The sequence below is a fragment of the Penicillium diatomitis genome (genome assembly GCF_028827545.1).
Source record: "Penicillium diatomitis strain IBT 30728 chromosome Unknown utg000001l_segment0_segment0, whole genome shotgun sequence".
Classification (NCBI taxonomy): domain Eukaryota; kingdom Fungi; phylum Ascomycota; class Eurotiomycetes; order Eurotiales; family Aspergillaceae; genus Penicillium; species Penicillium diatomitis.
The window spans coordinates 2,150,120-2,172,992 of NW_026623173.1; the positions used below are offsets into that span (position 1 = coordinate 2,150,120).

Sequence of the window (22,873 nt, forward strand, 5' to 3'; positions counted from 1 at the left end):
GTCAGGATTCGCATGTGGTCACCCACCATACTACTAACTGACCGGCGTGTGGCTTAAGTACGGCTGAGCGGACGGGAAGCCCTGTTCTCCACACCCTATGGTCGTATGTATTTGAACTCAATGATAAAACAGAAATAATCCCTTGGACTCGCTCAATCACATAGGTATCTGGCTGCCTCCCGAAGGGTAAATATCCATCGTAAGATCGAAGGAGTATCACCCATCTTTTGCTTTCGGCGCACTGGCCCCTCCCCCAATGCATGAGCAGCGAAGAACTGGGCGAGATTGATCACGCTCGCGCTTTAGGCCTTCGATATTGACTCTTTACGCAAACTAACGTCGATGTCTTTTGAGGGGGTCGACATAGGGTGCCTGTTAAAATAATAGGTACAAGACACCAAGGATGACTTGTGATAGATGTTGTGCCTCTCCTTCTCTACTTTCGTCTAGTATAGCACTCGCTAAGTTGTGAGAGGGCTCTAAAGAAAGGAGGCTGTTTTCTTCCCTGCTCTAGACTCTTTCCGTGCCCTCCTCTTCTACCTTCCTAATTTGAGTTATCCGCGAGCCGCGTTTCCTTTCCTCCAAGACCATAATCAGCCGCCAAAGGCCATACACACTACGACAGTTTCATATAGTTACACGAAGCTTGAGGTCCCACTTGACCGGCTCGATTTGGATGATGCTGCGCGGGTCACCATAGCGATAACTACCCGTCCCGCTACGGTCGCGGAGAGTAATCCAGCGTTTAGCGGTACTATTATTTTCAACCCCGGCGGGCCGAGTAAGTCGGTGTCACGGCGTGGCTCCGAAAGAGTCACGTGCGATTCGTTGCCGAATCACTTCAGGCCTCCATGTAATGATAATCGTAGGAGTGAGGACCCCTCCGACCTTCAAGATTCACCAATTATTAGGGCCGGATTCCAGGACGGCTAAAGCCTGTTGACTAGGCAAAAATTTGAAGTCTAGGGGGTCTGTAAGAATTATTGAATCTTCTACTGTTAACTAACGTACGTACACCAAGTAAAGACATGATGATGATGTTGTCTATGCCTATTCTGAAGGGAGGATTTGTCCCGACTCCCGACAGATTTAAACTCGAAAGTTTGTTGTGGTGTCTCAGGCTAGTTTCTTTTAACCATCTTGAACTTGAGCTAAAGGATGCTTTTGTAAGGTACACCAGCCATCATTCGTTATATGACCTCTCCCCATCTCAATTATCCATCTATCATCAATCATCACTAATCTACAGATGCACACCCTCTCTCGCACTAGTCAAAGCCCAAAAATCACCTTACAGAGGTTTACACCCCAACACAAATATACTCATGCAACCAAAGATCCGTGCAGCCGGTTCCAACTTTAGGATTCCACTGTGTAATCTGAGCGACAGTCACGCCCTTGCTACTAGCAATGCTCGCGCAAGTGTCGCCCGAACTGACGAAGTAGAAGGTCGTGCAGTTGTTCACCATTCCAGGCTCAAACGGAGTAGGGGTAGGAATTCCGTTACCAGAGGAGGTGGTTGAGGTCGTGGCGGTGTAGCCAATAATGTCCACACAGACGTAGTCGCCCACATCAAGGTGAGCACAGGAAGAGCCGACGGCTGGATTCCAGTCGTAGAAGCTGGCGAGGGGGATATTGTATTTATTGGCAATTACAGCGCAGGTATCGCCGGATTGGACGAGGTCGAACTTATTGCAAGTGGCGGTCATACCAGTCTGAATGGGGCTGGGGGTAGTGATGCCGTCGGCAGGAGCGGTAGTGGCTGGGACCGTGGTAGTAGTAGCGACCTTGGTGGCGCCGGGGATATCGACGCAATAGTAGTATCCGACCAGGAGGTTAGTGCAATCTGCAGCACGGGTCAGTACGAGAGCTTTATCTCAAAGGTTTCCTTTTGTGCGCTTTACTGCTGACGTGCAAAATTGATGAGAGGATTGTGACTTACCAGAGTTGAGTGAGGGGTTCCAGGCCAGGAATTCGGTCAAGCTGATATCATACTGGCTTTCAATGGCACTGCACGAGTCACCTTGTCCCACTAGGTGGTATTGGTCGCAAGTGGCAGCAGTCCCAGTCTGTTGAGGCTGGTATGGAGCCGAAGATGACGAGGTTGACGACGACGTAGAACTGGTGACCGTAGAAGTGATGACCGTAGAAGTGGTCAACGTGGAAGAAGCTGTGGTGGTAGGCCCAGTAGATGTGACTGTGCCAACCACACAGTAGTCTTGACCGCTCACAAGATCTGGACAGGTGATACCTGGGTTGATAGACCCAAAGGTCTCCTCAGTCAGGCCCCATTCGGCGGCAAAGGAAGAGCAGGTGTCTCCAGAAGCCGCCGCGGTCTTATAGTCACAAGTGACCGACGAACGAGGCAGAATGACCATTCCCCAGGTCAGCTGTAGCTGAGCGAGGAAGACGAGACCAGTTTTGAAAATTGTTGGCGCCATCTTGCTTCTTGATCTTTGGAAATGGATGAGGGATACGGGCGAATGAATGATATGGAGGTATGGGCGATAGAATCAACTTATAGAACTCACTCGCGACGTACCAACTGCGACGGTCGGTGAGAGAACAAAAGTCTTTTCCTGGCATAGTGCCAAGTGGGCAGCGCCTGGTAATCATCCCCATTACATCTAGCACAACTAGACTGCTAGTAGCATGTCAGGATCCAGTATACCGAATCTTTCATCTCGGTTCCAACACATGGCTTTCACATGCCTTCACCGGACTCTCACGCAACCTGAAGGAAGCCTCGGAAGCGATGCACTGCTACATTTGAGGGAATTAGAGTGCTATAGAGGTTCCTCACTTGGCTTAGTGTATTAAAAAAACGCACACACTACTGTGGAGGAGGTTAAGTCTTGTTGAGCTAAGCTTTGCGAAGACCTCTTGCAGTTCTTGGTATGCAGAATGGGGGCCGCAGGTGGAGAGATTCAGAGACTCTAACAGGTGGGAAGGTGTGATCTTGTGGGGTTATCACCTTGGCGAACGCCACCGAGAAAAAGAGATGATACTAGAGTAATACAAGCGTCGGATTAATCACTACAAGCAGTAGTCCAGTAATCCAATTGCCTCATTCTTCAAACTAAAATACGTACTTAAGTCTAGTGTGAGCGCGCCACCTGGAGCCCCAGCTTACCTGCAGCGTCTTGATTCTGACTGGACCGATGGGCGGAGTCCAATTTCGTACCTGCTCCTGAGTCTGTATTGAGTCAAGAGAAAGAGAAATTCTTGATCGCACGATGTAACGTCGCTTATATCGTGCTGCAGCCTTTCGCTAGTTATTCAGTACTTCTAACTATTAGTCAGAACGCTAGCGGGGGTAAAAAAAAAAGCAACTCCCTGAATCCCTGTGCCTGAGGCGACTCGTACCTGAGTCGTGAATAGCAGGCTGCATGGATCCTGAGTTTCGGAATCTCAGAATATCAGCCGGCTTGCCGCCTCTTCCGAAGGGGGGCTTGCCGCCTCTCCCGGGAGGCCCACGCTTTCATTCGGAAAGACTGAACTTTGCATACCGACGAACGGAGGACGGTGTCAGTGCTGTCAAGTGATCATCTGCAATTACTGCCGTGCACAAACGTGAAAATGGGGGTAACTAAATCCTTCGAGGCCTAGCCGTGGGCACTTGAATACTATAGCCTTGGGAGACCATTTGCCTACGTGTGGTATACATCGCGCAAAATTACCTAGAGGAGAAAACAAATACCAGGGACATGACACAAGTAATAAACGCAGGGCGCACAAATTTCGCCAAACAAGATCGATATGTTAGAAAGGTATAATCAAACACATGTAATGATGAAGTGATAACAAACTCCGTGATAGAATGGGATAATTCATCTACCCTATCAAGATGAGGTTGATTCCCCAGACCAGTAGCATCAACAAAGCCGGTGCAGTGGCTATGCGTGATCGACTCGCCGAATTGCTGGCAGAAGACGTGCTGGTGCTGGTCGGACAGGTCACGTTGGGATTCACGGGAGTATTGGGTGCACAGGCTGATGCGGTGGCCGAGGCGTATAGACTGGAGGCGGCTGATGAGCTGATGTTCACGGCACACGGATTGGTAGTTGGCGTCAGGCCGAGATGACCACAAGCAGAACCGAAGGATGTCACATTGAAGGCATATGCTTCCATCGCGCCACATTGACTGGCCGAAGTGGCAGCCACCAGATCGGGTTCCTGGCCCGATTTATGAATCGTAAAGACGGTAGAACCACTTCGCGTGAGGGTGTGGGATGGGCCCGTATACTGAGAGCAATTGGACAATTCCAGAGACCAAGTCAAAGTCCAATATCCATCTGGGTACTCCATGGTGTTGAAGAACTTCGAGATCAGCCGTTCATCGGCTGGGTCCTCGTCACGCAGCTCAATGAGTCCCCCATCGATGGAGCCTGGTGAGCTATGGTTGTTTCCTTCCCATAGGCTCCAGGTAATATAGCTCGCTAATGGGGGAGCCATGCTTGGTTTCTGCAGCGCCCATACGACGGGCATCAGTGCCTGGGGGGTATAGGTAGCATTGCGGGGGAACACTAAGTCCACTTCAAATGTACCCGAGCTGGGGAAGCCCATCGTGCTCGTGAGACCAGCGATCGATGCTGCGATGCAAGACAGGGAAGTTGAACAAGTGTAAGGTTCAAGTTTTAATGAGTCCAAAGTTGCGAAGGACTTTGTAGGATACTGATTTGGGTTAGAAGAGAAACGCAGAAGGAAATTCAGTTTGGCGGGGAGACGTCGGGGTTCCCTACTTGCAGGGGGTAATAGGTATTAGGTAATAAGGTATCCCAGTTGTGACCATATGTGTACGGCGTACATTTACAAGGATCTCTGTAATAATACTAGTCTGTTGACCGGGATTGGCTAGTGATAGTATGCATAGGGACGAAAGGACTACCGGAGTAATCAAGATTGAATGGACTTGAAGAAAGAAAAGGACCCGGACGGATGAGAAAAGGGGTAGGTTAGGCTGTCCCCTAGCGGTGTACACCTACACTGGGTATTCGAGTACAGTACCGATGACGAGGTGTTACCCGCATGTGACATTCAAACACCAGAGGAATATGGGTTGAGATTCAACCAAATCCCATGTCCCCGTCATGAAGGCTAAAACTTTTCCACGACATCTATCTTAGTGCCCCTCTTCGTATCTTTTGAGTGTACGGAAGTTTACTCTCATCCCACTGCTGAGTGCACTAGTACTAGCGTCATGCTATGTTTGCTTCCGGCTCGGACCTTTCGCGACGCTTGTCTTCTGCACTTGGTCTCCACCGAGTGCGAGCGCGAGGCAGGCTACTTTCGATGAGATTTGATCGGATTCAAATGGGAGGTCTACTAACCTATAAAGCCTACGGACTCATCATCCATCATGGAGAGAAACAGGAAGCAACCCGTTCTTCCATCCGCTCATTTTTCCTTTCGCTCATCCCGACTCATGTCGTGGAATTCCACTATTGCTCATGTTTTGGTCGTCTCTTTTGCTTTCGTGGCCGAAGCCACGGAGTGCCTTCCTCACTCTCTTTCATGTCACTCTTTTGACTCTTCTCTTTTCTGTCCGTCCAACTACTGCTCTCTCGGAACGCGTTCGGCTCCCTGCCAGTCCCGGGTATCAAGGCAGGTCTAATGCGTGTCCCACCCGATGTGCGGTCTCGGGACCCAACCCAGCCAACTGGTCCATGTACCACAATCTTAACCAGCTGGCCTCGTGTCAAGAGTCTCTCTTTTATTCTTTCTCTTTACTTGACCGGGTTGATGACGCTCATACTGGCCATCACATCTACGCCTGTACTTCCTATGGCCCGGATTGGGGAAATCTACCGACAAATACCACAAACCTTGACCTGCAGTCCTCAAACGCTCCGGAGCCCGTGAATGGTACCTATGAGTTTGGATACTGGCCCGGCACCACAGGTTCTTCAGTTTCGTCTTCTCTAGCCACACTCACCCATCAGCTTCGGCAGTACTTGGATGGAGGATTGGGCTCCGTGGACGGTCCGACCATTCTCTTCGCCCGCTATGGCTCCACCTCGGTCGGTCTCTATATCGGCCAAGGACTGAATAGTCGAGGTATCGCAGGAAACGCGCTGTCTGCTTTATCAGACTCAATTGAATCTTCCAATGCTAGCCTTGCTGCCAGTATAGCGATGCAATTCTGCGAACCGGGCCAGACTTCACACCATACGTTCGGCCTGATTGCGACGGGCAATGGAACTTTTGATTCCGTACAAGCCGCCCTCGCCTCATGGTCCCAAGCCAAGTGTTTGACATTCCCGGTGGTTCAAAAGGTCACTGGCACAGTCACGCTCGTGAAGCCCCTCTTTGATGCCTCCTCCTCTCATGCCACCGTTGTCAATTCCACCCGTCCCTCAGTCTCCCCCGCCACTCAGTCTGCCGGCAATGGGACCTCTGTTAGGGCAAGGGCACTCGCCCCTCGGACAACCTGTTCCACAGTCCAAGTCGTTTCTGGAAATTGCTATGATTCTTTGGCGTCGGAATGTGGTATCACATTGGCCAAGTTCCTTCAGTACAATAACGTCACAGACGATGATTGTTCTACCTTGGTCATAGGTGAGCACCTTTGTTGTTCAGCCGGTCAATTGCCAGACTTTTCTCCTCAGCCTCAATCCGACGGGACTTGCGCGACGTACACCATCAAGGCAGGTGATAACTGTAAGACGATTGCTGCGTCTTACGGGCTCACAGTGGATGAGCTTGAGAATTTCAACGACAATACTTGGGGTTGGGGAGGCTGTGATCCCCTCTACGCGCATACCATTATTTGTCTCAGTGAGGGTAATGCGCCCATGCCGGCGCCTCTTGCCAATGCAGAGTGCGGGCCACAAGTTCCTGGGACGGTGACCCCCGCGAGCGGAACGAATATTTCCACACTCAACGAGTGCCCTCTGAATGCATGCTGTGATAAGTGGGGACAGGTACGGGAACCCCTGACTCGACGGTCAAGTTGACTTCTGTTAGCAATCGATCAGAGCCGCTGATAATCTTTCCAGTGCGGCACAACATCCGCATTCTGTATCAACACTAGCACTGGCGCCCCGGGAACCGCCAAGAATGGTACCAACGGCTGTATCTCTAACTGCGGCACCGCCATCGTGCAGAGTGATAAACCTGCCACATACAGGAAAGTTGGCTTCTATGAGGGTTACAACTTGAAGCGACCCTGCCTCTATCAGGATGTCTCTCAAATTGACTTGGGTGCTTACACACACATCTATTTCGCGTTTGGTGTCCTCTCCTCGTCCTATGAGGTCCAGATCCCCAACAGCACCGCGACGGGCACCCTCTATGAGTTTAATCAGTTCAAACAGCTCGTGGGCACAACGCGTGTCTTGTCGATCGGTGGATGGGCATTTTCCACCGATCCGAGCACATACATGATTTTCCGTAACGGTGTCACTCCTGCCAATCGGTTGACCATGGCCAAAAACATTGCGAACTTCGTCAAGGACAATGAGCTCGACGGCGTCAATATCGACTGGGAATATCCAGGAGTACGTAATTGCTATCGCCTTGCCTTTTCATCATTCTCTGGTGCTGGAAATTTCAGTTGACATTTCGGTCTTTACGGTTCAGGCACCTGACATCCCTGGTATCCCTGCTGCTAGCACCGATGACGGTACCAACTATCTCGCCTTTCTTGCCATCTTGAGAAATTTCCTTCCTGACAAGGAGATCACAATTGCGGCGCCAGCATCATACTGGTATTTGAAGGGCTTTCCCATCAAAGCCATGGCTAAGATCGTGGACTACATCATCTACATGACCTACGATTTACATGGACAGGTATGGCATCTGTGATGATTAGGTACTTGGCACGAGATGATGAAGACTAATCTGAAAATCTTCCACACCCGCACAGTGGGATTACAACAATCACTGGTCACAAGAAGGGTGTGCAACAGGGACCTGTTTACGTTCGGACGTGAACATTACCGAAACAGAGGGTGCTTTGAGCATGGTGAGTTTCCTCGAAGCGCAGAAAGAGACTGGAGGCCAGTACGTGTTCTGATTGGCTAATCTACTTGATTTTTTACTTCTTGTACAAAGATCACGAAAGCCGGTGTTCCGTCCAACCAGGTCGTGGTCGGAGTGACTAGCTACGGACGATCGTTCGCCATGGCCGAAGCGGGTTGCTATGGACCAGATTGCACGTTTTTGGGATCAGCTGACGACTCGCAAGCTGCACCAGGAAATTGTACCCAGACTGCAGGCTACCTCGCCAATGCCGAGATTTTGGCGATTCTCGCAGACTCCAGCCGGGTCAATGAAAACTACATTGATATCAAGAGCAACACCAATATACTTGTATATGATGACACACAGTGGGTTGGATGGATGAGCGACGGTATCAAAAACTCACGGAAGTCGGTCTACCAGAGCCTCTCGATGGGAGGCTGGACAGACTGGGCGACTGACTTGCAGAAGCTCAACGATCCTCCTTTCACCGCGGACTCCTGGACGAATTTCATCGGCGACGCTGTTTTGAATCGTGATCCTTACGCTGAAGGCAACCGAACAGGCAACTGGACTTCCATGAACTGTGAAAACCCCGCTGTGCAGGATTCGCTTTACATGGCATGCTCGCAGCGCTGGTCAGAGCTGGACGCATCCAATGCGTGGTCAGATGCCATCAATGTCTGGAACACTATCGACGAGCCAAAAATCGGGGATGACGAAAGTAAATTCACTTTGTCCATCATGTTCTTCTTCCATGGCGGGGATTCGATGAACTGCGGAAGTATTGCTCCGGCCGGCTCGTGCTCCACCACCCAAACCTGTGCCTGGTTTCAAGGGTTTGGCGGCAACGGTGAGTCTGGTCCTGCGGCAATGCTTATATATAACTCTTTCGTGATTATCAACCAGGTAAGTTTCTTACATGCTGCTTGAGCACAAGACTCAATGGGGGGAATAGCAGTGCAAGCCCCCAGGTGGGCTCGTGTCCATATGACGAAAGAAGCTGACAGACAAACTCGTCGACCAGATGTACTCTCAATTGTATTACGCCATCAATGGAATCGCTGCAACGTACGTCGACAATCAGCTTTCAGACTTTGAGGACACTTTTGCACCGGTTCCTCCAGCGAAGAGTGACGAGTGGCTGGTTCTCCTTATCGATTTGCTGGGTCTCGGTCTTACTGTGGTCGCTGCGCCATTCTTTGATGGAGGTGAGCCCCTCCTCATTTGAAGTTCTTCCTTTGACAAGGCCATCATTGATTACGTTTGCCCATGCTAATGTCTCCTAGTTCTTGGAGCTCTACCAGCGCTTGAAGCTTTAGGAGAAGCAGGTGCCAAAGTTGCTCAAGATGTCACGTATTCAGCCATCGCATACGGAGCTTCAATTGCTACCAGTTCACTGCCTTCGGCTGCACCGTAAGTACTTTCCTTCGTTTGCTATAGTATCAAAGAGCCGAATGACCCTTTCTCGCAATCCCTATCTCGAACATGCTGAGTTTTTGTTGACGAATGCAATTTGGCTGATGAATTCTGTGCAGGGGTCAATGGACAGCGCAGTCTCAGGACAGTTTCAGTGCCACTATGGGCTCTGTACTCTGGGGCTGGTCTAATGCCACGGCAAACCAACTTTGGACGCTGTTCAACGGATCAGCACCCTCTATCACCCTTCTGACAAGCCTCATCAGTGATGGTAAACTCATCGAGGGCAACGGCGGCTCTCCATCTGTTGGCTACTCAGTATCGGAATCAACATCGTCCGATGTTGAAGCTTTCATTGGCAAAGCTTTCTTTGGGTACTCTATTCCAACCTTGTGGACTATCTCCGGTACTGCCGCCTTCGTCATCGACTCGGGCTATCCATGCAGTGCACAGAATCCACTGGGCGATTATATGACCAATGCCACCCAAGAGTCTACGTATTCATGCTACAACGATAAACTGTACTATCTAGTCTATCCTGATGGCACAGAGGATGGTTGTAGTAATGACCATACAGCCAAATGCACCCACAAGTTGTTCACTGCTCCACCTGGCTTGGACACTCTCGGTCCATCCAAGTGGGGAGGCATCACTCTATCCGAACTTATCGAGGGATCTGTCAACACATACATCGCCAACGGGAACGCGAACGGAGGACCTGTCGCTAATCCAATGGACTCACAAACGCTCAAGGACTTGTCCAATCGGAAAATTACTACACCCGGCTACATTCGTCTGCCGGTTTGTTCTCCGCAAGTTGCCTGGGCCTCCTGGACAAATCCCGCGCAGTCCAACTCCTCCGCCCCAGGGTACCCCTGTAACCCTCTTCAAGGCGTGACCAAATGCAGCGGCTACACTTACCAGGATACGACCACATCCGCTTCCCCCCTGGTCTCCGACTGCAAGGTCCTCATGAGTAACATCGCCGGCACAACCGGCGTATGGACTACCGGTATCGGTTCCCAGCGCACAATTCCTACATACGGCACCTGCAAATTCGGCGTCCAGAATGTTGGCGTGACCGGCGATGTCACTTACATGACTGGCAGCCAGGATGTTGTGAACATTATCACTGAGTCCATTGCGAAGTATGAATGGGAGGGCAAGGTTGGTGCGAAGGGATATATGGAGTGCGATGGTGACGCGGGCAGTCAAAAGGTGGAGTGGGGGCTGTTTTAAAACGGTTTTGCTGCTTGAATGATGAGCTCTCGCGGGCTGGTCGTGTAAGCTGTTGTCACTGCTGCTATAGCTTCTACATGGAGTTGGTGTGTTCTAGATTCTATAGCCGATTTTCCGATCCTGGATATATTCTAAGCCATGAATCGTGAGCTGCCTTTTACCAATGTAAGGCGAAGACGGGCCCAATGTGTTTGAAGAACCTCCTCAGACATAATAAAGACCTCTTACATTTTCATACTCAGTCTAAGGAATCAAAGATCCGACTCGCGCTTGAACGAAAGGATATAGTTGAAGAGGAAACAGGATAACCACCTTGAGTAAACCAGGGATGAAGGTTCGATGCTCTGTTCGTCACAAAGATGAGACCGTTCTGAAGAATTCTTATTCGTGTCTTCCAATCGAACTTCCCTTTTCTCCAGTTCAGTCTTATGTCTGACGCTGTGAAGGGCGTCCATCTGGGTCTACTAAGGACTACTTTTGCAACCCTGACTGAAACACTTTGCGCTGACTTTGGTACGCAGGAAACCACAGTTTCACAAATAGAGAGGGGAAACTGGATTCTACAAGTCGCATCAGTAAACAAACTTGAAAGTATTAGAAGTCTGCTCCGGGCACCAGATCAATACACAAGCATCGGGTAGGATGGATGTCGGTGAGTGATGATCTATAGCTACAGTAGTAGGTGCAGCCGAAGAACGCGAGAGAGGAATGAGGAGTAAGATTGCTATGGGGGAGAGATTCTACCTAAGCTATGGTATACGGTGAGCGGCAGAAATCAGAATCACATGCTATACAAACACCCCTCCCCCCTCAATCACGACTCTGTCAGCAATGTCACAGAAAAGAAACTGAAATGAAACTAGTTTCTTCATGCCTGAAAGGGTTAAAACGTGCTCGAATTGGACTCGTCACTGACAGTGACTTAGTAAGACCATCGGCGGCCTATTCGGGGAACGCAACTTTGATGAATTTATGTACCCATCTAGATACCTGATCTCGAATATAGTAGTCTTCAACATTAATTGTGAATTTCAGAGACACAACAACAGTAGTTTGGGCTAACTTCTTTGGGATATACGCTTAGGAAAGGGTAATACGAAATCGATAAACAACAAGCACATCAAAAGTCGCTAGGTCGTTCGGAATTCCACTCTTCCAAAAGCTATAGAGCATAGGAAGGTGGAACAAGGTTGCAAGAAAGAAAAAACATACAACAGCCAGGATTCGCATGTGGTCACCCACCATACTACTAACTGACCGGCGTGTGGCTTGAGTACGGCTGAGCGGACGGGAAGCCCTATTTTCCACACCCTATGGTCGTATGTAGTTGATCTGGCTCAAATTCAAATCCTGAATTATAATGATCTTGTCAAACCAAAACTATGATCACTAGGCGGTTGTCCTATAAATTAGGGTAATACTAGGAATATCCAATAGGATTTAATGATGATTAGACGAGGAATACTTAGCGCATGAAGAAAAGGCTTGAGACACAATATTACTAATCAGAATGTCCAATAAAAACATGAATAACCTTGGCAGAAAGAAAAACATACAACAGCCAGGATTCGCATGTGGTCACCCACCATACTACTAACTGGCCGGCGTGTGGCTTAAGTACGGCTGAGCGGACGGGAAGCCCTGTTCTCCACACCCTATGGTCGTATGTGCTCTGATTCCTCACAAGTACATTAATGACTTCTAGCATCAAGCGAGCAGTATAGATGAACCGGACCTTTAACCAAAATGGGCACTAAGGCAATCCCTGGACCCCCCCCAGTTTCCATCTTAGCCGCTCGCAGGGTACCTTGGATATTGAGCGTTCAAATAGTAGTATGACTTCCCGTCCTTTGCACGTAAACCTGGAGTCTAAGGCGATTGTTAGTTGACCGTATACCTATCAAAGGCTTTGTGCAGAACCGTGGACCGGGTTTGATTCGCTACAAGCAACGCCTGCGTGGACATGAAGCGTCGGAGGGGTTTTCTCGAAAAGAATGAAGGCGAACAGTGCACTGGCTAAAGTTGTAGTGACTACTATTGGAGATATCGATTTGATGGGGGCGGAAACCTTTGTTTGGTGGAAATTAATCCTGAAGGATTGAAAACACCCCGCGCAGTCCACTTCCATTCTATCAAGACGATGCAACTCATCAAGATCCGCCACGATCAATGTAACGTCCTAAGTGACCCCTCTCGACTGTGCAAGAGATGCCGAGATGAGATTAACCTGCAAGCAAACCACACACCTGAACTTCCTCTACCTTTGGGCATGCCACAGCGAAGGTATCGGCGGCCGATTTACTATTCGCTGGCCGGCACGCATTTGGCCCCCAAGTCAATTTGTTCAGAGCTCATCGCGCAGGGGTTCTTCTTGAACGAGTCCCAGGACCGGTGAATACCTCGCGGCAAGATCGATGGAAGAAATGATCAAGGGCTTTCTAGTCAAGGGCTTTTGGCCGTACGCTAGCAATGCCACTACGTGCGCATGGTGAGCCACGCAGATGCAATGGGAATCGACAACGGGAGACGCCAGAAAACCCCATGTGGTGGACCATGCTCGCCTGGAGGTATAAAACAAAGCTGTCCTCCGCATATTCAAGTCCTTCATCGACAAGGAACTTGTATGTTGCCAAACTACCTACTATGCAGTTGATTACTTTGCCCAACCTTGCACTCGTGGCATTGAGCTGCTTCGCGCTCGACGTGGCTGCAGACTCGGGCTACGGAGGGTCTTGCAACAGCATCAGTCCTTACAATTCAATTCGTGCGCCCCATTGGGTGATTTTCGCCAATTGCCGGGAGGTTTCTGGGATTTACAACGTTGACAACGTGATTAACATGGATTCCTGCTTTGGAAACTCTGGTGGTAGACTTGTTGGTCAGCTCAAGTAAGATCCATCCTCTTCTTCCTCGCTATCTTAAATTGAACCCAGGACGGACGTACTCCTTGGAATATCTCTTGTCTTGTTCCGATAGGGATGATATGCTTAGTCCATACTTGATGTTTTGAATTCGCTCACACGTACTACCTACAGCGGCGGCTTCTCTGGTAGCTGTAAGGACATTCATATGAGCGGCACCACCCTCTATGCTACTTGTGGAGACGGAAGAGGAGGCTGGAACCAAGCTTCCATCAACACAAGTGAGTGTCCACGAAAATCATCATCAGCAAATGCATTATTGCTAACAATATTTCCTAGATGATTTCATTGGCAATTATAATGGAGTGATGAAATGTTTCGGTCAGAATGGCATGTATTAAGCTGCAATCAGTCGTGGCTTGGCAATTCTCCCCAAAGCCGTCCATGTCTACTAGAATGCGGCATCCCTTCCATTCACTTTGTCGGCAATCTATGTCAATAAACAAGGAGCTGAAATAACTGGTCCAGTATATAGATATCAGGTTGAGAATGGACCGTTGGGAACATTCTCTTTCCCCTGACCTTCTAACTTTCACCTGTGCTAAGGCCGCTGAGACAGTTCCTTCATTCTTGCAAAGGGTGTGCTTCTGCCAGTCCATCAGCAACATCTCACCTGGACCTGACTCGGTCATCAGAGAATTTAATTGACCGAATGAACACAAACCTCGATAAGACTTTTCTCTCAATGCTGACTCCTCTACCGAACTCAACCAGAAAGCAAACATTGAGCTATGGGCATGAAATATTCCTTTTCCGTGGCCAACACCCAAGATCCTCATCTGGAAATAGACTTGTACCACCTCATGATAGACTAATCAGTAAGCAGATAGCTTCCGCAGTTTACATACCTAGCACCCGAACTGACGAAGAAAGGACATGGATGGTACATTCGATGGCCTCCAAATCTCGCAGCAGTCCAAGGCATACAGAGCGATGACATGATTATTTGAGCCTTCCATGGCCGATGGTTGGCATTTGTAGGTGTAAATGTCGTTGAGGGCGATGAGAGATGATACAGAGAAATGCGCTCCTAATGTGGTCACAAATAGGTTGCACGTGCACCGTGGAGATCAGTCCGATTTGGCAGCCGTATCGCGTTATTTGCTCTGAGGACCATCATGTGTGTTTGTTGCAGCCACCTTCGACCGGGCAATGCCAATGCTAGTGTCTTCAAAGGAAGACTGACCGCTGAGAGATCACAAATCTCCTATTTAAAAACCAGGTAGGCATTGACGCCTTCCTATCTTCAGGACGGACGACCTCACAGCTACAATTTGACGCCTTGATACATTGCCACCTGCAGTTTAGGACCCTCACTCAGAAATCTACCCTACATGGACTGATGGAAACCCCGGATCGCTACAATGAACAATGACATGAGACTATTAGCCCTAATAAGCACTGGATGGCCCGCAAGAACATGCGAAGCGCGGATGAACACGGCCCAAAACGAGAGAAGAGATGATTAGAAGTAAAAATGGAAACTTGGATGAGTGAGGCCAATAGAGCACATTGAAAAAAAGCCGACGAGGACAACACATGGCATAGTATGATGGGGAAGACAAAAGTACATCACAAGAAAAATAGTAGAAGAGTGGTCTGGAATGAGAAACGAGAAAATAAATTAGTCACGACCGACTAGTCCGCGGAAGATGGATATTCGTCCCACCCTCGCAATCCATATTAATCAATAACCAACTCTTCCCTGTTCTGCCTTTGCAATGCGTGAGCCCATCCAGTGGAAGAAAAGGAAACAAGAGAGACTGAGAAAAGCTGCAACAGAGATGTGCGTTAGAGAAGGCGCCGAGTAGCGCCCCCGGTTAAGATAAGAAGAGAGAACGTGTGAGTGAGTGAGTGAGAGCAGACAGAATGGACAACCAGAGAGGAATGCCCCCTTGGGAACATCGATAAGGGGGACCGGCCAATGAGACAGTGAGAGGAAATGAAAGGAGCGGGACTGCATGAGGTGGATGGATGATTTTCTGCAGCGGCCGTCAACGGCACGAAAGAGAACTTGAGAAGACGAAGGTTCAGCGAAAAGCTTAGCGAAGTGAGAATCCCTTTCGCTTGGGCTCCTTTTCGATGGGACGACCACTCTCCAGTCGAGACTTCTTCTCCTCTAATTCCTGGCGCTGTCGATCTAGTTGCTCCTTCATCTCGCGATGACGGGCGTAGAGCTCGTCTTCGCTCTGTTTCAGCTTGCTTTCCTTCTCGGAGACCTTTTGTTGGAAGACCATCTTCATTTCGGTCTCCATCTTGGCAAGCTTCTGCTCGTGCAGTGTGCGCTCCTCCTCCTGCTTGACGGCAGGGTTGACCTCCTTGAACACGCTGGGGTCCTGGGCCACACCCATCTGTGTGAGCTTGTCGGAACGGTAGTTTTCGTAGAGGAAGTTGTTGGTGTGCTCCTTGAGCTCTTCCATGTGAGTGCGGATCAGCATCTGGCGCAGCTTGACGAAGTCACAGTGCTCCTCGTTATCGACCTCGATAACGCCCCAGGGATAGCTACGGCCACGGACACGGCGGCCGTCGGAGGCAGTCACCTCGGAGTTGGCACCAACAACAGCGAACGGCACCTTGGACATGATCTCCTGGTTCTCGGCAATGGTCTCTTCGTCGTCAAGTTCGTAGCGGGGGCCCTCGAAGATCTGAATCGAATGATGCTGGATGTCGGCAAGGATCTGGAGAGAGAAAATGTCCCGTCAGCATGTTTGGATAGAGAGAGAGAGAGAGAGAGAGAGAAGGGGGGGAGAAAAAAAGCGGCGAAAGAGAATCGACAGAACAAAGGACGTACTCTCTGCTTGAACAGCGCGATCTCGTCGTCGGTCAGGGTATCAGCCTTGGCGATAACGGGAATCAAGTTGACCTTGGTGTGAAGACGGCGCATAACCTCGATATCGAGAGGCTTCAGGGAGTGGCCAGTGGGTTGAATGAAGTAGACACAAGCGTGAATGCGGTTGTCAACGATGTTGCTGCGATTGACCTTGTTCTCGGCCTCGAGGTAGGTGTCGAAACGCTGCTCGATGTTCTCGACAATAGGGCGCCACGAATCATCGTTGTTCACAAAGTCACCAAAACCAGGAGTGTCGATCACACTCAAGCGCAGGCGGACGCCATTCTCCTCAATATCGGCGCTGGTCGACTGAATCGACACAGTCTTGGGGATGATGTCGGCATTGGGACCAGGACGCTCCTTGGGAGGATAGAGGGAGGTGTTGAACAGGGTGTTGACGAGAGTGGACTTTCCGAGGCCAGATTCACCTGTCGCAAAGCATTAATCGAGACTGGGCAGAGCAATACCTCCCGAGAGACCAGCCCCCATCATGTAGACATACCGACAACCATGACGTTGAAGTTGAACCCCTTGCGGACACTCTTGCGGTGCCACTGGTTGGGCAGGTTGGCGAAGCCAACGTAGCCGGTCAACTTGCGGCGGACAACATTCTTCATGTCATTGGCAGCCTGAGCGACAGCCTTGGGGTCGCGCGAGCTGACAGTCTGAGCGTTGCCGGAGCCCATAGGGTTGGTGCGCTCAACAAGAGAAGCTTCCTGGCTGCTCGGAGTGGGCGAGGCGCGGGACGCGACGGGGGAACCGTTCGAAATTGGCGAAGCTGTTGTTTAGCCATCAGTAACTGGATTTCCGATATCCGCCGGCGGGGACCATGTCTTGATGGAATTGCCATTGGAGGCACCAACATCAACCATTGGGCAGGCGAAGCGGATCAGGGACAGGCGTTTGGAAGCGGATTGCTTACACATGGCTTCAGTCTGAACTGGCGGAGAATGTGCGTGAGACGATACGGTGAACGGCACGAAAGGGATTCCCTGTAGATTTGGCCGGTAGGGTCAGTCACTGGGAATTGCAAAGCGGGATCCAGTCTTCAAGCAGGTCGATGCAAGTCGCAAGTGCTCGATCGGAGGAGATAATTCAAGCCAAGGTCGAGAATGTCAAGGCGTCGTACCTAGGGAAACTGGCGTGGGTCCAAAAAAGGGGGGTGGACTCTTGAGCGGGGAGGGGGAAAAGCAATGTAGAAGAGAAAAAAAAGTTTCCAATTAGCGAGAGACAAGAAGCAGCTTCGACTGTGCTAGCCTGAAGTGCGGAAGAATGGCAAAACGAAGGAGAGATGGGAGAGCGTGAGAGATGAGAAGGAAGTTCAGGGAGGAAGAAGGCGCTGATCGGGTACGGGGAAAGAAAGGGGTGTGAGGTTGTCTGGTTCGGGTCCAGTGATCGAGCTCATGGCTCGGGCTCGGGCTGGGGCTGTTAGGCCTTTGGGTTCGGGCGGTGGGTTCTTGCAGCAGGATAGCTAAGGTACCTGCGACTCTCTGGGGGCGTGGATCGACCCACGTCCAGGCACGGCAGAGGACCTCCATCGACAGGGCACTAGTCCAAGTAGTAATACTAGTAGTCGGCCTTTGACCTTCAGCATGCAGTACGATACATCACTTTATTGACTATGGCAGCAAGGTTGGTGACCATGGCACTTACACGTCAATTAAAGGACTGTCTCTACATAACTCTGTTAAGCACTGAACATTTGACATTTACATGTCTGCTCGGTACTGCAGTTTTCTCAAATCTGAGAAAGGCGTTCAATATACTTCATGAGACACCTGAGTAGAAGCGTACAGAGAAGTCATTGAACTCGTGACCTGTAGATACTAAGATAGCGCCCAGATGTCCAAGGCAGTCCTCGGTATCAACAAGCAACCGTGTTTGAAGCGCGCCAACGTCGTGGTAATTACAGACAATAGTACAGAACTACAGATTCCTCTTTATTTTTCGATGCAAAGCGTCCTGACAACGCTGTCTTGCCATGTGGACCAATCAAGGATCCTGCAGCACAGACTCAAATTGTAGTCCAAGCGAGTATCCTCGTCCAAGTGTACTTGGACTGTCAAACTTTGTAGTGGTAGACAGATACTAACTCAACACACTACTATACTAGACATGCAGAAGGATCCATGTTGACACTGAGGATCAGGGGTTTACGGGGGGGTTAGTCACGTGAGATCCACCGAGCGGGTCCCCATATTCGCAGCCCGTGTCGACGCTGGCAGATGACTGGTCACTTAGTTCAGTCAATTGACAGGCAAAGTACCTTACCTCGAGTGCTACTTCGGTGGCCTAAACCACTTGTAGGTGTGAAAAGTACTGCTGTATACTTCGTGAGACTCACGCGTGGAAAATCTGGTGATCGGGTACCACGGGTGAAGTCATTGAATCAAAATCGTGAGGAAGAGGTGCACATCAAAGATGGTTGTCTCGCTTCCAGACCAAGATGGCTGAGAATCATGGACAGCGAGGACAGAAAAATATTGTCGTACATGCGTCACTACCTAGTTGCCAGTCTTGCTCTTCTTCTTGGGGCGAGTGTTATCTTCGCCGTCAGACCCAGCATCACCCTCATCATCTCCAGCATCTGCCATTTCCTCATCGCTATCACCACTGCTCTCGTGGGCCGAGTCATACTCCTCAGCGACGTCTGACTCGGAAGAGGCGTTGAAGTCCTCGTCAACAGACTCCTCGTCTTCGTCAGCCGAGCCACGGTCGGCTCTGCCACCGTCCTCGTCGCTGGACTCGCCCATGTCCTCGTTATTCAGCGCAGCCTTGAGAAGAGTGGATGACTCTTCCAACATTTCATTCTTGATACGAATACCCTTGGCCTTGAAGAAGTCTTCTAGGGGTTGTTGCTCCTCACTGGTAATTTGAATCAATTAGACGACGTTCACACGGGTTGATCAGGGACAAAAACTGGGAAACATCACATACCGGTTGATGTTGCTGAATTGGTGTTCGCCTAGGCCACCCTTCAGAGTGACTGCGATGTCGAAGGTTCGGCTGGCGGAAACCGCACCTCCAACACGCGACATGGTCACAACCGCCACATTCTCAAGCTGAATGTACGTAGCAGGCTTGGGCACAAACATGAGACTTTTGTCCAGGAAGTAAAGCGAACCCTCGTTGGCTTTAATAGAACACTTGACTCCGTGATGACCGTGGTGACTGGTAAAGTCCTTAGAAGGCATGATGACTTTCTTGCCCGCCAACCCTCGGAAGATCTTGGTGACAACCTGATGAATGGGTTCCTCATAGTGGGCTTGGAGCTTGTCACCATATTTTGATTTCAACAAATCCCTGGGAGTCTGTCAGCGAGGCAAAGACTTGAATTTGTGCAATTCTTTCCCCGTGGGGCAAACGTACTCAGTCATGTTTAACTCCAGACTAATTTCCTCATCCAGCTTCAGCTGCATGACCAAGAACGGATACCTGGTCTGGCCCTGACGCAAAGGAGGGTCGAGACCCAGGACAATGAGGGTGTGGGCATCATCATTCTTGGGAAGGAGGAAGAATTTCTTGATGGCCGCGTATTGAATCTTGTAGTCGTATGTCTTACCCCGCAGACGGAAGGAGGACTCGTACATGTCAATGTCGAAACGACCACTGCGCAAGGGTAATTATTAGCAAAAAAGGCTTGGCTGCAGCCAGTGATCGAAAGAGGAGGACCTACCGTGGAGTGAGATGAAGCACATCCAAGAATGTTGCGAATGTGTCGCCAGCCACATCTCCAATCTCGGCCTTGTCCATGAGTGTCTCATAGAACAGGTTGGCTGCATTTTGCTCCTCGACCTCTTCCTCATTATCTTCCTCATCACCTTCCGTCTTCTCCTTCTTTGTGGCTGTTCCCGGGATGTAGAATCGCATTTCAACCAACTCGTCTGGGCCCGCAGCGGCCTTGCGCCCACGGTTCTTGGTGCTCCCCGCGGGTTGGCCATTAGCGCCGTTGGCCGCATCTGCTGAGAGTGCAAATTCCACCGCAACTTCATTCTTGCCTGCAAGATTGGTATTGGAGATCTCGGAGTAGGGGACTTCAAAAGCAGGTCGGTTCTGGACATTGAAAGAGAGCTCGGCTTTGGTGAACTCGGCTTTACCCCAGTTCCATCCACGGATGGCATGCTCGCGACTTTCAATGTTGATACCGTACCAGATTTTGAAAGCCTTGCTGAGTCGTTCAAAAGCCTGTCAATGCAGGGTGAAGAGTCAGTACAATTTGTGACATTAAATCCTCGAGTTGTATAATAATCCAGAGTCTCACGCACCTCTTGTTCAAACCCATCCAGTTGAATGACGCCTGAATTCCGTGATAGAATCTTCAACTCATATCCTTTCGCGGCGCGACTCCATTGCGCGTGACCGATATTGCTGCTATCCAGGGTAAAGGTATCGCCGCCGCCAGAAGGTCGCCAGCCGAGACCGCTCTCAGCCAGCTTGCATTTTCCTGGCTGTTTTGAGAGGTCCAGGTAGATGTTATCGAAGCTCTCCCTGGGAGGCGAAATCAGAATCAGCTTTGTTTGAGAGGGCCGGCGAACTCCAGAAATCAGGGCTTACATTGCGGAGAGTCTCTCTCAGTATGTGCTTTTTGAAGTGACTCGTTGGACAATGAGCCTTTCAATCAGAGGACGCTAGATATGATTGCGATTCCTTTCGACGTATTTGTGGTTTGAAAAGCACAGGAGTAAGTTGGAGATGGTGGAAGCTTTCAGATTTCTCGGAGGTCGCGTTACGGCGCGCCGCAATAGAGAAGCCACTTTCGCCTTATTAAGTTTAGTGTGTATCTACTCTTGCAGCCTTATTTCTTCGGCAGTAAATGGAGAAATTCAGGCACCACATCCAATGCTAAACAGTGAACACTGTAACTATGCAACTAACCACACCTGTCACTTGGTCACTTAGCTGCATATGGAAAAACATTGTGAATATTCTTTACGTGGAAAAAAGAATAAGACAGAAGCTGTAGTTGTTTTCAATACTTTTGCGAGATCGTCTGTTGAGTTTAGACGACGATGTACCTATATTAGGTAAGGTTGCTGCTTCCAATCCTCCATTAACCCTGGTTTCGTCCCCATACTGCCCAGCAGTGCTAGACCACAGACGCTTAATCAAGCATCCTCTGAAACGCTCTACCGGCTGATCCACTCTATCCACGCCCGTTCGGATTATCAAGGAAATCTTTGGATGAATCTCCATCACCAAGGCTGTCCCTCATTAGGACGCAAAACAACCATGCTCGCTAGAGAACCTGGGCCAGGTACCAGGGTATATTTATGTATACTACCTATGCGTCAGGCCGCTTCCACAGAGCTAGGTATATATTGATCAGATGGACGGGAGGCTACTAGATAAGTACGTATGACATGCGTGGACAAATGGGTCGCTGCGGACACAGACCATGATGAGAGGGGGAATGAGACTGTATTTATGCGGGTCATGAGGTGACCGAGACCAACCTAATCTGAGTCACTGGATTCATGTCCAGAACACATGGATCTAACACTATGAATATCAGGTTATGACATTTCTGGGGCTAGGCGGGGCTAGCTAGTAGCACTGTAGGTAAGTTAGTAGGTAGTTACTAGTAAGTTAAGGGTACTATGTAGTATAGAGGGGAATGCTCAAGGCAGTCTGATCTCACCAGACAGGTCGAGTCATAGAGGAACCAAACCACCACCACCAGCACGCACGTCCAGAGATCTCCCAGCCCGGCTGTACAATACCTATCCGTAGGATGTCAAGAGGCACAAGTAAAGATCAAAAGGAGTGTGTCATTGCAATACAAAAGGAACCCGACTATAAAGACTATACTAAACTCTCACTTCTCTTCTTCGATGGGTCTCCCGGATCCCATGAAGCCGTTCAATCCCTTGGTTGCTTATTGTCCCGTTGTCTTCCTTAGGTTCTCAAGTTAATTAACTCCCTCTCGTCATGTCCAAACAGCCTCTCCCGACCGTAAGGCCACCATCAGGCACACGCACCTCAGCAGACTATCCGCTCTATATACATGTAACCGGATTCCCTACTACAGTAGGTACTATTTAATATCGGGCCGAGAGAGATCACAGCAGCTTCACTTCCTAGGTACTCGAGGTCGTGGTGTATAAGATTTTGGAGGATCTACCGGGGAAGTGAATGATGCATATACCTGTAGTAGGTATGTTATCATGGTGTCACACTTCGCAATTTTTAGATACATATACTTAACATAATTGACAAGTTCATGGAAATGTTCCAGTGTGCTATAAGCGCCATCTCAGATAGCTTCATGCGAATGGAGGTGTTCCGTTACTACCCAACTACTTACTAAGTCACTACATATTCATAAGAATGGTTGAGGCTTCACAGGGCGGCCAATTCCACTCGACGGAGTTTCGGTAATTCGAAATGCCGATCATCATATCACCGACACTCCCAGCCTTAGACCATCATGACGACGTAACTGAGACTCTATCATTTTACTGTCAAAGCTTATGCTCATGTTCAAATAACGTGTAGCGCAACC

The 22,873-nt window shown here is 49.7% G+C and overlaps 5 protein-coding genes across 5 annotated transcripts; 1 reads left to right on the forward strand and 4 right to left on the reverse strand.

The window, feature by feature from the left end:
- Positions 1 to 1,301: 1,301 nt before the first annotated feature.
- On the reverse strand, positions 1,302 to 2,441 carry N7539_000633 (LysM peptidoglycan-binding domain-containing protein; the record flags this gene model as incomplete). The annotated part of the gene is made up of 2 exons (XM_056930237.1): positions 1,302 to 1,846; positions 1,943 to 2,441. 2 exons carry the CDS (start codon positions 2,439 to 2,441, stop codon positions 1,302 to 1,304), a joined length of 1,044 nt encoding a protein of 347 aa, XP_056794530.1.
- A 1,393-nt stretch (positions 2,442 to 3,834) lies between these two features.
- Positions 3,835 to 4,566, reverse strand: N7539_000634 (uncharacterized protein; the record flags this gene model as incomplete). Its single annotated transcript, XM_056930238.1, has 1 exon — positions 3,835 to 4,566. The coding sequence occupies one exon, from the start codon at positions 4,564 to 4,566 to the stop codon at positions 3,835 to 3,837; it is 732 nt and encodes a 243-aa protein (XP_056794531.1).
- Positions 4,567 to 5,450: 884 nt separating this feature from the next.
- Positions 5,451 to 10,620, forward strand: N7539_000635 (Glycoside hydrolasesuperfamily; the record flags this gene model as incomplete). Its single annotated transcript, XM_056930239.1, has 8 exons — positions 5,451 to 6,923; positions 6,999 to 7,499; positions 7,582 to 7,791; positions 7,868 to 7,966; positions 8,056 to 8,871; positions 8,990 to 9,173; positions 9,252 to 9,378; positions 9,501 to 10,620. The coding sequence occupies 8 exons, from the start codon at positions 5,451 to 5,453 to the stop codon at positions 10,618 to 10,620; spliced, it is 4,530 nt and encodes a 1,509-aa protein (XP_056794532.1).
- A 4,963-nt stretch (positions 10,621 to 15,583) lies between these two features.
- On the reverse strand, positions 15,584 to 17,243 carry aspB (septin AspB; the record flags this gene model as incomplete). Its single annotated transcript, XM_056930240.1, has 4 exons — positions 15,584 to 16,219; positions 16,333 to 16,799; positions 16,874 to 17,149; positions 17,231 to 17,243. The coding sequence occupies 4 exons, from the start codon at positions 17,241 to 17,243 to the stop codon at positions 15,584 to 15,586; spliced, it is 1,392 nt and encodes a 463-aa protein (XP_056794533.1).
- A 1,632-nt stretch (positions 17,244 to 18,875) lies between these two features.
- N7539_000637 (FACT complex subunit POB3) lies at positions 18,876 to 21,288 on the reverse strand (the record flags this gene model as incomplete). The annotated part of the gene is made up of 7 exons (XM_056930241.1): positions 18,876 to 19,236; positions 19,309 to 19,674; positions 19,741 to 19,980; positions 20,048 to 20,556; positions 20,637 to 20,859; positions 21,102 to 21,124; positions 21,247 to 21,288. The coding sequence occupies 7 exons, from the start codon at positions 21,286 to 21,288 to the stop codon at positions 18,876 to 18,878; spliced, it is 1,764 nt and encodes a 587-aa protein (XP_056794534.1).
- Positions 21,289 to 22,873: the final 1,585 nt, after the last annotated feature.